This window comes from Pogoniulus pusillus, chromosome 18 (assembly GCF_015220805.1).
Source record: "Pogoniulus pusillus isolate bPogPus1 chromosome 18, bPogPus1.pri, whole genome shotgun sequence".
Classification (NCBI taxonomy): Eukaryota; Metazoa; Chordata; class Aves; order Piciformes; family Lybiidae; genus Pogoniulus; species Pogoniulus pusillus.
The window spans coordinates 22,112,983-22,128,851 of NC_087281.1; the positions used below are offsets into that span (position 1 = coordinate 22,112,983).

Genomic DNA, 15,869 nt, shown 5'->3' on the forward strand with positions numbered 1-15,869 from the left:
TTTTGGATGAACAGGAATTTCCTGGAATAGCTGAATTGCCACTTGTTCTTGTTGCAGTTCCCCCCCCCCCCCCCAACAAACAGCACATTGTAATTCAAGCACACAAATGGAAAAAAATAAGGATTGTTTTTTTTCCCCTCAGCTGCCCAGTTGTTATCCACTAAAACTGCAGAACTCTTTGCTTTATAGTAACAAGTCCTTATTCTCAATTAATGAGTCACTATGAAAGAAGGCACAAGAGAAAGTTACAAGCACATGTAAGAGGATGAGAAATTTGGGTATGCATAGGCATAATGAGATTTGTTCCCCATGCACTTAATTTTACACATGCTGAGTGCTCCCACTGATGTCAGTGGATCTACTTAGTTTATAAGAGAGCTCAGACACAGCAAAACACATCATATACCACGTGAAATAGGAAGAAAACTCTCACTACACCTACTGAAAACTCAGGAACTTTTGAGAGTAATTGAGAAGACTAAAACCCCAGGAAGGCTGTGCTGTTCATCACAGCAGCCTGAAGCTGAATGCAGAGAGCTCTTACTCTCTAGAAGAGATGAGGTGGGGTTTATTTTTACAATGATGAGTCATAAAAAGACAGAGCTGCATAAAGCATTCCCCAGGAAAAATATAAAGTCACCTAAGGCATTCATTTCAGAACAGCTTTGGAACTGGAACTGAGGACCCTGTTCCCTTCAGCAGGCCAGACCCATATGTGATACTGTACTCTGGAAAAGTACCAACATTTTATTCCCAGTTAGGATATTGTCACCAAGACTTTGGGATGTTTCAGCTGTGAATGAGCACCCACACAAAAGAGCACAGAAAATGAATCCTCGAGGGACCCAGGCACTGAAGTGGCATAATTTAGGGGCAGTGGGGAAGGAGGTCTGTCCTCTGGAATTAAAGCAGCCAGCACACCAGGAGGTATGCAAATGCACTGGTATTCCTTTTCAAGCACTGAAATGCCTTGGCCCTCAGTTGAATGGCTCCATTCAGTTTACTGGGAGTTCTGCAGTGAGTGGGTTAAGAAAACAGAGTCCTAAACCTCTGAGTTTGATAGTCAGAAATAAGTGTAAGAGGACCAGCAGCCACTGCTCAAGTAGCTTGAGCTTTTGCATAGCAGTGGGCTTCAGATTTGCATTAGAAAACACCTTGTCACAGAAATATTCTAAATTAGGACCATAATATGGTCTAGCCTTGGGCACTGTGGTAAAGGGTTGGACTTGATGATCTGTGAGGTCTCTTCCAACCTTGGTGATACTGTGATACTGTGATATTAAGATATTGCTGCATCCATGTGCTAACCACTCACATCTGACAACTCTCTCCCTGCTGGGCATAAAGAAATGCATTTAGAAATCATCTGCAACCCTGTAGCTTACCCATCTTTCTACCAACTTGGCAGAAGAGCTTGCTAGTCCTGTTCAGCTCTGGATCACAGTTTTATCTAAGGGGTCATAGATGTGGAGACCTCTCGCCCTTCACTTAGGCCAGCATCTACAAGAGACCCCAGAGCAAGAAGGAAGCTCTTTACAGCTTGTCCTTGCATGCTAACCTGTCAGCTCTGGTCTTTGGTGTTGACCCCAATGGAGCTGGACTCATTTTACAGCACTGTAAATGAGAAATGAAGTAGCTCCTTACATCATTGCCTCATTAGTAACTTTAACTTATTCATCTAAGGGTTTTTTTAATGACACATGAAACTTCAGAGAGGCATCAAACAGACAGGGACATGACAAAGGACAGTGCCTCCCCAGCTTTATGGCCACTCCACATAGAGGAGTAGTTCTTCTGGCATATACCCTTCCTTTTATGCCACGACAGGGGAAACAGCAGCAGCTAATTCTGTTCAGTGCTGTTGGTCCCTGGATTAATTGCCCAGAACAATAACTGACATGCTCACAGTGCCATACACAGACCTTCTCACAAGAACCTGCCACAGAAACACGGGACAGCAAACCCAGTATCACCACCATGACCCAGGTTTTGCAGGAGCTGGAGGGAGGCCTCACCTCAGGTGGTCCAGACACATATGACATAGTACAACATCTTGTAGACAGTCATCAGTGTCTGCAAGTCCTACATGCACAAACTCCTAAAGGCCAGAACAACCTTCCCCTACTCTGGGCTTCTCTGTAACAGTTTTCATCTGGTGATAGATGGGAACATAATGACTGCCCCAAGAGATGGAATTGCATGGCCACATGTACCAACAGGGACTGCAGCTGCTGTGTTTCTAAAAAGACTTGTGGTTTAAAGCTTAACTCGTTGTTTTAGGACAGGACTCTCATTTTAGATCTAAATGCAGGTACCACATGTTCCCACACACAGAAGCACAGCCTTCTTTCACTGTTATTACTGCAAAACACTGTTGCCAGAAATGACATCTTGCAAAAGTGAGGTAAGAGAAGAATGCTGTGTACATGACAAAATGAATCCCACATCACATATGCTTTCTAAGTCAACTGTATAATCAGGCATCAGAGAAAGGCTGTGCAGGGAAGCTATGGGTTTAAGTACAGGCTACACAGATCGGTCTCCTTAAGCCTAGCAGCATTTGAGAGCAATGGAATGAACTAAATGACCTCTTCAGCTTCCCAGGACTGTGTTTTCATGCTTTCTAACTTTTGTGTGGGTGTGTGATACTGGATTTAGGTAATTTTAGGTATCTTTGGTGGCATGATTTGGAGATTCTACCATCAGATGAAAGAAATCTTCATGAACATCAGTTGGACAGCCCAGAAGCGGGGTCCGATTCTGAACAGATATGTTAAATGAATGTTTTACTGCAAGAAAAACAAGAATACTTTTGAGGTGCTTTCTAACAATTTTTCTGTTGTAGAGGGCAAGCCAAGAAAAGGTGTGACATATCCATCAACTCTTGAATATTCTTCTTCAAAAAGCACAGTTGTTAAATCAGGTAAGTGATTGCGACTGACTGTCCCTTACATCATTCACAGCTACCCGTTGCAGCTTCCTCCTAATGGCAAGAGCAGTCAGGCACTGGAATGAGCTGCCCAGGGAGGTGGCTGAGTCACCAACCCTGGATGTGTTTAAAGATCATTTGGATGTGGTGCTTGGAGATATGCTTTAGGGGTGAGCCCTGCTGAGTAGGGGGAGTGGCTGGACTTGGTGGTCCCGAGGGTCTTTTCCAATCTGAATTTTTCTGTGATTCTGTGATTTTCAGTTGTGTGATTCAAAGACAGAGTTGCTCAGAGTCCAAAGTTCATGCATCCCTTACTTTCTCATCCAAATCAGTTTCCCCCTTGCTTTACATCTGTTAGTATGATGCTGTACTGATTATCTGAAAGCATCTGTGGTTATCACAGTATCACAGTATCATCAGGGTTGGAAGAGACCTCACAGATCATCAAGTCCAACCCTTTACCACAGAGCTCAAGGCTAGACCATGGCACCAAGTGCCACGTCCAACCTTGCCTTGAACTGCCCCAGGGACGGCGACTCCACCACCTCCCCAGGCAGCCCATTCCAGTGTCCAATGACTCTCTCAGTGAAGAACTTTCTCCTCACCTCAAGCCTAAATCTGACTTTCTGCTAATGCTATTCATGTTATCCTCTGGGGTACTCAGTGTTGAGAGTATAATAATCAATAGTAGTGTAACACCAATGACACAGGTGACAACGGGCAGTGGTTTTAACTAAGGATGTCATGGCAAGGAACTAATCTGTTTAGGTAACCAAAGACCTCTGAAGAGAGCTAAGTTGAGTCTCACACTACAGAAGCAGACACATGGAGTGCCTCTGTCACTGAAATGACAGTTCTCTGTGCCTGCTGTAACAAGTGTGTGATATTCAGACCCTTCCTTGACAGAATGGAAACAAAATTAATGTCTCATACTACTACTCACTTCCCTAACACAGCTCTTACATTGACTGCTCAGCATGAGCCTTCCTGAGCTTACCCACTGTGAGCTGTGGTATAATAAAACATCCTGTATCTTCTCCTTCAGCTCAAGTACCTCTAAGTAGGTTAATCCATCCAAGGCTACACAGAGGTTACTTGGAGTTGTCTTCAAAGACCAGTGCTCCTTCCTCATCTTTAGGCTTTTATTCAGACAAAGGCAAATTTCAATCTGAAATATGTAGTTGTTCAGACTGAATATGCATCACTCAAAGCCATGCCTTCAGCTACCTTTGCATTTACAATCAAATAGGTATGGCTTTGTATTTATCTTGGCCAGGGATGTATAAATTATTGACCCAAATAGTAGGTACTGCTAGAAGGAAGGCATATCATAGAATCAACCAGGTTGGAGGAGACCTCCAAGATCATATCAGTTTTTTTCTAAGTAACAGTTATTAAAACCACATCTCACCATTCTCATATGTATCCATCCTTGAAATATCAGCCCAAGCACCTCACACCAGACCAGAGATAAATGCAGCCAAAGCAGAGCTCAGCAGGCTATAGGCAGCATCTATTTCTACCAGTGCTAAAAGCTAGATGATGTGAGAATCAACACAGAAATGTGGAGCACTTGGAATGACATCTTGCAAAAGTGAGGTAATCACATCAAACCACATCCATGTCATGCAAATGACATATCAGGAGCCTGCTCCTGCAGCAAAAGGAAGACACAAACTGCTTCCTTCACTTTCTTCTGAAACCAAATAGTGTGAGTGAAAAAATCTTTCAGCAACAAAGACTGCACTCTCACACAGCAGAACCCAGGATGAGCACATCAGCAAATAGCTGTTACATCAAACCCAGTGCCTGAAGATGCCACTGCCTGGCTTTGCTCAGCCCTGACCATGGGTAGCAAAGATATCTGATGGTCACAGTCCATCTGAGCCTCATCAAGAGCCTACCTCCACATGCAGCCAGGTGGGGGTTGGTCTCTTCTCCCAGGCAACCAGCAACAGAACGAGGGGACACAGTCTCAAGTTGTGCCAAGGGAGGTCTAGGCTGGATGTTAGGAGGAAGTTGTTGGCAGAGAGAGTGATTGGCATTGGAATGGGCTGCCCAGGGAGGTGGTGGAGTCACCATCCCTGGAGGTGTTCAAGCAAAGCCTGGATGAGGCACTTAGTGCCATGGTCTGGTTGACTGGCTAGGGCTGGGTGCTAGGTTGGACTGGCTGATCTTGGAGGTCTCTTCCAACCTGGTTGATTCTATTCTATTCTGATAATCTCTAAACAGCAGGGTTTTTTTTCCCCAGAGCTGCCTTCCTTAATGTGTTTAATTTTGTTTCAGAGCCTAAAAAGCCAGAGCAAGTCCTGAGAGCTATGAATACTGCAGGTACAGCCAATGCATCAGAAAAGGCATCTGAACAAGGTATGGGCTGGGGGCCTTGGTGCTTTCTCACAATATCTGGTCTGGCCTAGACTACCTGCAGATGCTTATAGAATCATAGAATCAACCAGGTTGGAAAAGACCTCCAGGATCAGCCAGGCCAACCTAGCACCCAGCCCTAGCCAGTCAACCAGACCATGGCACCAAGTGCCTCAGCCAGGCTTTGCTTGAACACCCCTAGGGATGGTGACTCCACCACCTCCCTGGGCAGCCCATTCCAATGGCAAATAGGAAGCAGCCTGACACTGGTAGCACACACAGCTTTACCTCTCCCACCCAACCTCCTCTCTACAGCTTCTTTTGTGCTCAATCAAGCCCATTATGTGAGCGCCCACAACAGTGCTTCAAGGGCATACACCACTTCAGAGAAGAGAGGGCAACTCACCCCTTCATTCCTATCTGTACTTTGGATGAGTTTAGATGATATCAACTTCAAAAGGCTACCTGAGGGCTCTCAATAATTTCCTCTGCAGGGCATGTGCTCTGCAAACCCTTTGAAGGTACCATGAGGGAGATGGGCAGCCTGCCTGCAGGAGCTAGACCGTGAGAGCCCTCTTCTTACGTTAAAAGCTCCGCTACAAACCCAGCCAACACGCACCAAGGCAACGTGTTTTCTCTGCTGGTATCACGCTGCTTCCTTGGGGTTTCTGCTAACGCTGCTCCTCGCAGTCTCAGGTACACAGCTGGCTGATGTGCCTGCTTGCTGTTCCAGCAGCACCACCCGAGCGCAGGGGCAGACTGACTGTGCCCTCTGTCCGCTCTCTTCCAGCGCGGCAGCATGGAGCAGGGCACCATTCAGCCCACAGAGCCATTCATAGCGATTTGTTTCAGCTGAGTTGTTTTGTTTTATTTCTGAGCTCTCTTTCAGCATTATCCCATTAAAGCTGTCTGAGATTGGAGTTTTGGGCTGGCCAGCATCAGGTGGCAATTAATCCAGCAGACAGTTTCATCAGGATGCATTCCAAGGGGAGAACATCCAGAAATGAAACACAAGCTTGTGCTGTGCGGCAGCAAACAGGCTGCACTCCATTCCCTTTCAGTGTGCACAGGGTGGCATGTCATCCCCAGGGCTACAGGCAGGGAGAAGAGGAACAACACTGAGATGAACGTGGGATATGCTTTAGGGCAGGTTTTTTTGGTAGACAGGTGGAGAAGAAAATGGTGAGGCACATTTTTAAGATGATGAATTGAAAGAGCTGCAAGCATGTTAACAGCTTTGTACGAGGACTCCTAGGGTGCAAGTCTTGCAACTAGAACTGTCTCTGTTCTAACAACAGAGGATACATTTTAAAAGGAGTAATGACTGTGAGAGAAGTCCAAGTTAGATGAAAAGTGACACCTCCCAGGTGCTGCTTTCCTCTGCTCCTCTAATCCAAAGCCCTAACACTCACTGCTTCAGCTCTGACCTGCTCCCTGAATTACCTTTAGAATCAGTCATAGAATCAATCAGGTAGGAAGAGACCTCCAAGCTCAGTCAGTCCAACCTAGCACCCAGCCCTAGCCACTCAACCAGACCATGGCACTAAGTGCCTCATCCAGGCTTTGCTTCAACACCTCCAGGGATGGTGACTCCACCACCTCCCTGGGCAGCCCATTCCAATGCCAATCACTCTCTCTGCCAACAACTTCCTCCTAACATCCAGCCTAGACTTCCCCCAGCACAACTTGAGACTGTGTCCCCTTGTTCTGTTGCTGATTGCCTGGGAGAAGAGACCAACCCCACCTGGCTACAACCTCCCTTCAGGTAGTTGTAGACAGCAATGAGCTCTGCCCTGAGCCTCCTCTTCTCCAGGCTGCACACCCTCATCTCCCTCAGCCTCTTCTCACAGGGTTTGTGTTCCAGGCCCCTCACCAGCTTTGTCACCCTTTACCTCGAAGTTTTCTTTCTGGCAAAGCATTTCAGTGCTGTGGTAGGCAATGCACATTTTATTCTGATCCATGACTCAGAATGGACATCTTTTCTTACCAGATGTCAGTTGATTTCCATTTATAGGGACTTGCTAATTGCTTAATTACACTGCAAAAAGATGATGGCAAAGCAGAAACTGCATCTGGCTGGTTGAACCATGTCACAGGCTGGGACATCTGTCAGGGTTGGTAGGTGTTCTTGGCCAAAGCAGAAAAGGGCAACCACCAATAAAACAAGGGGACACAGTCTCAAGTTGTGCCAGGGGAAGTCTAGGCTGGATGTTAGGAGGAAGTTGTTGGCAGAGAGAGTGATTGGCATTGGAATGGGCTGCCCAGGGAGGTGGTGGAGTCACCATCCCTGGAGGTATTCAAGCAAAGCCTGGATGAGGCACTTAGTGCCATGGTCTGGTTGACTGGCCAGGGCTGGGTAATCTTGGAGGTCTCTTCCAACCTGGTTGATTCTGTGAAAATATGAAGGCTGCAGCAGGCCCTCCAGAGAGCTGTGCAATACCATGTCACACAGGTGCCTGTGCTACATACCCACACAACAATCCAAGTGCTAATGGCTTCATGTGCAAAGACATTTGTAGACATCTCCCAAGGAGAACATTGGTGTCTGGGTTACCTTAAACAGTGAGCACTATTAATGATGCCTCCATGCATGTCACAGCCAGCTGCAGTGATTGTCAATGTTCCTACAGGGGATGCAGTCCACAAGGAGCATCGGACATCTCCTGTGCCAAAAGCAGATACGCAATTGGCCACCACAACCCCAACAACCACAACGATGGATCCTCCTACTACGGCACTGAAGCCAACCACAACACCTGCAACAACCCAAACCACGACAGTTGCAGCCGCAGCCAAGGCAAGATCTGGACTGCACAGGGTCAGAGATATAGGTCAGAAGCATAAATGTTTGTGTTCCTCTCCTCCTGACCTTCAGCTGTTTTAAAGTGCAATGAATAAGACACAGAGCTGAATATACCATGATTGAGTGGATCACAAATTCAGGAATTCAGTGAGGAAATGTTCATCTGCAGTGAAATGGTGGCCAGACTTTATCTTTACATATAATAGACTGGCATAAAAACTTACTCCTGTGCAAATTAGCTCTCCATCTGCAAATGCTCTCATGATCTTTAGGTATAGGAGTCAACAAATAGCTCTTTGAGCCATTTGTCTGGACTGAAATCTGGTTTTCCTTAATCTTTCCTTCTCCATTTCTTCTGGTTCAGTAGCTGAAAATTAAAATCTCTTATTTTTCAGGTTCTAGCAATGTCCATCCAGCATACTCATCTGTGGTAGCTGCAGCATCAAGTAAGTATGGTGAAGTTAAATAGAATCATAGAATCAAGCAGGATGGAAGAGACCTCCAAGATCAGCCAGCCCAACCTAGCACCCAGCCCTAACCACTCAACCAGACCATGGCACTAAGTGCCTCATCCAGGCTTTGCTTGAACACCTCCAAGGATGGTGACTCCACCACCTCCCTGGGCAGCCCATTCCAATGCCAATCACTCTCTCTGCCAACAACTTCCTCCTAACATCCAGCCTAGACTTCCCCCAGCACAACTTGAGACTGTGTCCCCTTGTTCTGCTGCTGGTTGCCTGGAAGAAGAGGCCAACCCCACCTGGCTACAACCTCCCTTCAGGTAGTTGTAGACAGCAATGAGGTCCCCCCTGAGCCTCCTCTTCTCCAGGCTGCACACCCCCAGCTCCCCCAGCCTCTCCTCATATGTTTTGTGACCTCCACCTTCTCCAGATCACCAGGGTTAATGCCTTCAGGAAGCTGGTGCAGGCTCCATCCTGGCACTAGGAAGAACAGCTGGCATTTTTGGATGCTGCCTTTCCCCTCAAGTTAATCCTGACTACTTAGCCTATCAAAGATGCTGGCCAGGTTGCAGAAGGCCAGGCATATTTTCTTGCATGGAGTAGCTACTTATCTTCTTAAATCAGCTCCCATAATTTGCAAAGCCCACTCCAAACTGCATTTCTCTCTGTTACTTCCACACCTTCCTGCTCACCACAGAATCTGCCTCTGCTTTAATTCCTGGTTTCCTTGGGATTCACCTGTCGACAATCCATTCCCAGTTTGTTACAGACTTCTAGTCCTGCTTCATCCTCCAGCTAGCACAGAGCTCTGCTTTCATGAACACATTTATGTGCTGCAGGCTCACTGGCATCTCAGATTTGAGGAATGAACAAGCCTTGCAGCCCATGGAAGTGCAATTCCAACCTTTCCCCCACTACCACCACTGTGTTTGTCCCAGCCAGCACTAGCATGGCAGAAAGCAGGTTACTGCAGGGGTGGAGGTAGCATCTTAGGGAGGTACAGCAAGAGTCCACAGGCACTGCCATAAGGAGCGTGGGGAGAAACCCATGTGGCTAACATGGGTCTGGATGGTAGGGTTAATTCATTTTAAAAGTGGCATAAAATACTTCTGATACTGAGCTAATCTCTCTCTTACCATCTTGTACTCTGTTAAAACTGACCTTATGAAGAGTGTTACATGTGATTATGGGCTCAGCTGTAGTAAAGCCAAAACAAGGCAATCTGTCAGGCTCAGAGTCAATTTCCTTCCACATCTTTGGCATGTGCAGGTCTCCCACATGGAAAGCATGCACAGTCCCATACCACACTGCTGCACTGGCAGACTTTTCCCTCCACAACCCAAAAACTCAGCCTGGGCTGGCTGTGCTCCATCTAAACCTAGAGCTACAAGGTTATAGAATTAAAAGGCGAGTTTGGCATCTAGAGTTTACAAAGCCTCTCAGGACAGCTCCTAGAAATCTCATCAAGGGGCTTCCAGTGATCTGTGAGAGTTCAAGGCTGGGTCAAACACAAGCTATCTGCCATCACCTGATTTTGCAGCATCAAGTTCCCATGGGTCAGCAACTCCTGTTTTCTGAGGCAACCATTTGAACTCGTGTCATTCTTTTTTTATTGACAAAAAATCTCTCACACATCCCTGCAAAGCACTCACAGGAGCCAGCCAGATTTCACCAGGCTTTGGAATTAATCTTGCTCAGAAAACGAATTAATAGAGGCTTGTCGAAAGATAAGTTTGTTAAGACGCTTCTCAAGAACAATTAATGGCATTAAAAGCATGATTAAAGAAGTGGGTTTCAACTGCAAATGCCCTGAGCCTTCACTATTGAACAATGGGAATCCAATAACCCAATCATCTTTTTAAAAGCCTTTTGTGTAGGCAGTGGCAGACACATGAATTATCCCCCATTATTTTTGTCAGTGTCTCATTATTTACAGTCTGCCTGCTTGCTTCTATCCACTCTGCAAAAAAAGGGTAGTATCTGGTCTGGGAGGGGAGGTTGGTTTAGGTTTGAGGCTTTGTTAAACCTTGCTCACATAACCAGCACCATTGGGTGGTGCTGAGATAGAAATAAACACAGATACCCAGCGTGAATGAGAGAAAGGAAGTTGTAAGGGAAAGCAAATCCCAGCCAGAACTTTTAAAAGGCTGACTGGAGCCCTGCAGAAGAAATAGTCATAACTGAAGGGAATGTTGGGTGGGTTAATCTATGTGCTAGTTAGAATGTTTTGGTGAGAAGAACTAGACTGCAGGCTGTGAAAAGGAAAGCAGAATGATGTCTCCTTCCCTCAGAGGCTTGCTGAGAGGTGTAAGAGCAAGAATCCAAACATAACTGAGTCACTTCTGCTGGGGAGCTCCGAGATGCTTTTTTTTTCTTCCTAGCCTCTCTGCCATCTCTCTGACTAATCCACTGTGCTTCCTAACCCCCCTGGCCGAGCCTCCATTCTTCCTTGGGACTGGGGTAAGGTTGAGAGGGGTAGGGGGAAGGTGAAGGGATGGTTGAGAGCCCCTCCTGGGGACTCAGGTTTCTGGGAGGGCTGCTGTGTTTCTGTATTACCTTTTCCCTTGTCTATTTCTGTCTATAACTGTATCTACTGTAAATATCTGCTTGTATATTGTGCTAAGCTGTAAATGTAAGCTTCATTCAATTTCCAGAGCTGGCTGAATCTAGTCTGGGTGATTTCCAAAGTGTGGGGGGGCAGGGAACACCCAAACCGTCACAATCTATCCGACAGTCCGAGCAAGGCACTCCTTTATAAAGTGGGCTCAAAATACAGTTAACATCTGAGAGAGTGCATTAATGAAAACCATTACATGAACCATGGACTCTGACAGCTATAAAATGAGGCTGAGTGTAAAAGCCAGGTAGCAGTAGTCCCAAACCAAACACAGTAACACTTTTCTGTTTTGATGTCTACTTAGGACAGATTCAGACTGCACAAGGAAGAGAACAGAATACAGGTATGCCTTAAATGAATCACCAGTAGATTTGAATTGCTCAAATACCTTGTGTTTAGGTTCTATCTAATAACCAGTATGCTATTTTCAAAGCACTCAGGGGCACTTTTGCAAGTAACAGGAGCATTTTACGACCAAACACAGGTAAAGGTGTTACAGTCTTTTCTCTAACTCCTCCCTGTAGCTAGTCCTACCACTCACATCTGCTGAGCTGTGCACTAATGCACTGTGTTTCACTAACTGTATTTCTAGCAGGATGCAGTGCAAGTAACTAAGGCAGTGGTTATTGCACAACAACAGTGCAACTTGCAGGAAAAAAATGAAACAGGAATAACTAAACTTAGAATTGTTCTTGAGATGTAGGATGGGGGAGGATATTCTGCCTCTGTACTCAGCACTGCTCAGGCCACACCTTGAGTGCTGTGTCCAGCGCTGGGTCCCTCAATTCAAGAGAGATGTTGAGGTGCTGGAAGGTGTCCAGAGAAGGGCAACAAAGCTGGTGAGGGGCCTGGAACACAAACCCTATGAGGAGAGGCTGAGGGAGCTGGGGGTGTTTAGCCTGGAGAAGAGGAGGCTCAGGGGGGACCTCATTGCTGTCTACAACTCCCTGAAGGGAGGTTGTAGCCAAGTGGGGGTTGGTCTCTTCTCCCAGGCAACCAGTAACAGAACAAGGGGACACAGTCTCAAGCTGTGCTGGGGGAAGTCTAGGCTGGATGTTAGGAGGAAGTTGTTGGCAGAGAGAGTGATTGGCATTGGAATGGGCTGCCCAGGGAGGTGGTGGAGTCACCATCCCAGGAGGTGTTGAAGCAAAGCCTGGATGAGGCACTTAGTGCCATGGTCTGGTTGACTGGCTAGGGCTGGGTGCTAGGTTGGGCTGGCTGATCTTGGAGGTCTCTTCCAACCTGGTTGATTCTATGACTCTAAAACCATTTCTAAAGGTCGTTGCTGTTGCAAAATGAGATGAGAACTTTGTGTCTGTGTAAGTTTAGGGGAGGGAGGCCCAACCCTGAAAGGAGATGTTCTCAGTTTCCAGGCCCTGAGCATGATCAGCAGCTCAGGACCCACTAGGAGCTGTTTCAGTGCACCTGTGAATAGCTGCACTGGTCAGCACCTACTAACATTCAAACTCTTCTGCTTGTGCCAACTTCTTTTGGATTTCAAGTTATTATTTTATAGTTTCCACCTTCCCTTTTCGATTGGTTTGAAAACATGTACAGAGAAACAGCTCAGGGCCACCATATGACTTACAATTGTCTTTCTCTCTCCTTGCCTACTGGTGTCTAACCTCTTGCCTCTTTGTCAGATCACGCAGGGATTCAGCGCCAAGAGCCTGTTGCCAGCTTCCAGAGGGCTGCCAGCTCTCCAGACCACCTGGGTGAGCAAGATCGATAGCAGCTGATTGTGATGCTCTCTTTCACAGTTTTAGCAACTCAAATTAGCCCCCAGGCAACACTACATAATGTTTCCATGTGGCCTGGAGGAGGACCAGGATAAGCCCCATGCACTGACTGCCAACTAGCAGCTTCTTAAATTCAGAAGTGAGCTGTTGTCTGGGGATGTGGGAAATCAGCATTTACCACAGTGTTTGCAGTTTTATTTGTTACTTGAGAAATGGAAACCTAGCTCTGTGCAGCCTGTCAGGTCTGTGATTGAGCTAAATATTCTGTTCCTGTTGTTCCCAGCAGCCTCCTGGCTGATTGCAACCATAGAGGTGCCATGGTCTAATGGACTGGCTAGGGCTGGGGGATAGGTTGGACTGGCTGATCTTGGGGGTCTCTTCCAACCTGGCTGATTCTATGGTTCTATTCTATGACTTAAAGTAATCAAGAAACTGTAGTGCTCTGAAGGCAGTGACACAAGTCTCCTAAAGAGAGCTCGAAATGTGCACCTTAAAGTTCTCAGGATTACTGATTTCCTTGACTGTTAATGATAACTCACTGTCTGAACTGAGCCAGACTTCTGTAATCTCTGGTAATTCTGTTCTTTTCAGTAATAATGTCTTTTTCTCTTTCATGTGTGAAAGCAACCGAAACAGACTTATGGAAACCCGGACTGAGCTTTTTTGACACAGGTAAATACTTAACTCACTCAATGACTAGCCTGGGAATAATTGGTCTTCTTCACATGGGAAAAGCTGCATCTAATCGTTTAGTCCATGACATTGCTGATAATCTCTTCCCAAGGAATAATTACTGTATTTAAGACTGTAAAGGACATACATCATTTACATCTTAGTAGTTAAAATTACTGCGAGCTTGCATCAGTTGTGAGTTCCTGCCTAAAGCAGGAGCAGAACAGATGAGCTCTAGGAGGAGTTGGCAGCTACACTGCAGGAAAAGAGGCTTTATCTTCTGAAATTCCTTTGTAAATAAGAAGGTATTTTGGGAGTGCCACAGCTGGAACTGCAGTCAGGAGCTGCAATCAGTGAAGGCAGTGGCAGAGTATTTTGATGTCAATGTATGAAAAGGAGAGTTTAAGCTGAGCATAAACAATCATAGAATCAAGCAGGTTGGAAGAGAACTCCAAGATCATCCACTCCAACCTAGCACCCAGCCCTAGCCACTCAACCAGACCATGGCACTAAGTGCCTCATCCAGGCTTTGCTTGAACACCTCCAGGGACAGTGACTCCACCACCTCCCTGGGCAGCCCATTCCAATGCCAATCACTCTCTCTGCCAGCAACTTCCTCCTAACATCCAGCCTAGACTTCCCCCAGCACAACTTGAGACTGTGTCCCCTTATTCTGTTGCTGGTTGCCTGGCAGAAGAGACCAACCCCCATCTGGCTACAGCCTCCCTTCAGCAATGAGCTCTGCCCTGAGCCTCCTCTTCTCCAGGCTGCACACCCCCAGCTCCCTCAGCCTCTCCTCACAGGGTTTGTGTTCCAGGCCCCTCACCAGCTTTGTTGCCCTTCTCTGGACACCTTCCAGCACCTCAACATCTCTCTTGAATTGAGGGGCCCAGCACTGGACACAGCACTCAAGGTGTGGCCTGAGCAGTGCTGAGCACAGGGGCAGAATAACCTCCCTTGTCCTACTGGCCACACTGTTCCTGATGCAGGCCAGGATGCCATTGGCTCTCCTGACTTTGACCATCACAGCAATTTTCTGATGTTTTACCTTTCAAAGCTGACAATATGGTGATGACATCATTTTTATGGTGATTGAGAGGGAAAAAAAAAACCCAACAGCCTATATTTGTAGCAAGCTCAAGTAACACCAAGGCCAAGATTTGCACAACATTTAATGAGGAGCAGAGTCTGTGTGTTTAGTATTTAAGAGACCTCTTTCCTCAGGAGCATTAACAGGCCAGTTCATGATACTCCCTCTCTTATGAGGGTCTGGAGCATCCAGCAGATGATGTCTTTCCCATCACTGGGTTTTTTGCTGGAGAGGGCTGTGCTGGTGGCCTTTACAAAGACCATGCTTACTTCAAAGCTGAGGCATGGCTAATCTTTGCACTAGCTGTGACAAACAGCATAAGCACATAGGAAGTAGCTTGCAAATGCAGTGTCAGCAGTGGTGGCTGTTGAGTCAAAATTTGCATCATCCCAAACATGAACACATTTCCCTCTTCCAGCCCTGGCCATCTAAGCCAGATGGAGGAAATGCTTCTAGCCTCAGTGTGCTTGTTTAGGAAAAACCTACAACCTTGCCAGGAGTGTAGGGAGGGTGTTCTGAGCTAGAAAATGACAGGCTGCATTAAATGCAATAAGAAGCCAGGCATGGGGGAAGGGATATTGTATTAATAGTTTCTCAGCAACTGAAGTGCCAGTGTAGAGCAGTGTGATAAAGTTTGATGAATTCAGATTGTCACTTCAAAGGAATGGTTTCTGGCATAAATGCTGTCTTACTTAAATGAATGAGAAGTTTAATCAGCATGGACAGCTGTGACAATCAGTGAAGGGAACTTTAATTAGCATGGAGTAGACTGCCCATGCAGCAAGTTGAAATTCCCAGGGCAATAACAATATTAAATTGGACTGGCAGAATAGGGAGGCCCATAGAGACTGACCACCTCCCCAATTAGTTGAGAAAGATTATTTGGTGGGTGACCTTATTGTTACACTAAGCACAAACCAGCAAGCTGGCCCACAACCTTCAAGAACTGGTAAATCAAACAGAAAAGTGCTGCACTGCCTGCACTTGGGTTTTCCACACCAACCTAACAAAGCTAACATTGACCATATGCCTAGGCAAGGAATGCAGATTTTGTTGTATGGAGATAAAGGCAGAAGGCAGCTAACTATGAATTAACTTCCCCATACAATTTAGTTGCTCAGATGAAAGGCACATGCTAATATCTGATTTCACCACAGTGTTAAATCCACCTACTTTCTGTCCCAGGAATAAGGC

At 46.3% G+C, this 15,869-nt stretch overlaps 1 protein-coding gene across 1 annotated transcript in view; it reads left to right on the top strand.

The window, feature by feature from the left end:
* The window catches only part of VIT (vitrin), a 44,926-nt gene that overhangs the window by 14,565 nt on the left and 14,492 nt on the right, over positions 1 to 15,869 (top strand). Inside the window, exons 6-13 of the mRNA XM_064158217.1 lie at positions 2,846 to 2,923; positions 5,216 to 5,296; positions 7,924 to 8,124; positions 8,492 to 8,542; positions 11,479 to 11,517; positions 11,608 to 11,658; positions 12,827 to 12,889; positions 13,538 to 13,585. Coding sequence (XP_064014287.1) covers positions 2,846 to 2,923; positions 5,216 to 5,296; positions 7,924 to 8,124; positions 8,492 to 8,542; positions 11,479 to 11,517; positions 11,608 to 11,658; positions 12,827 to 12,889; positions 13,538 to 13,585 — 612 coding nt within the window. The remainder of the gene's footprint in view (positions 1 to 2,845; positions 2,924 to 5,215; positions 5,297 to 7,923; positions 8,125 to 8,491; positions 8,543 to 11,478; positions 11,518 to 11,607; positions 11,659 to 12,826; positions 12,890 to 13,537; positions 13,586 to 15,869) is intronic.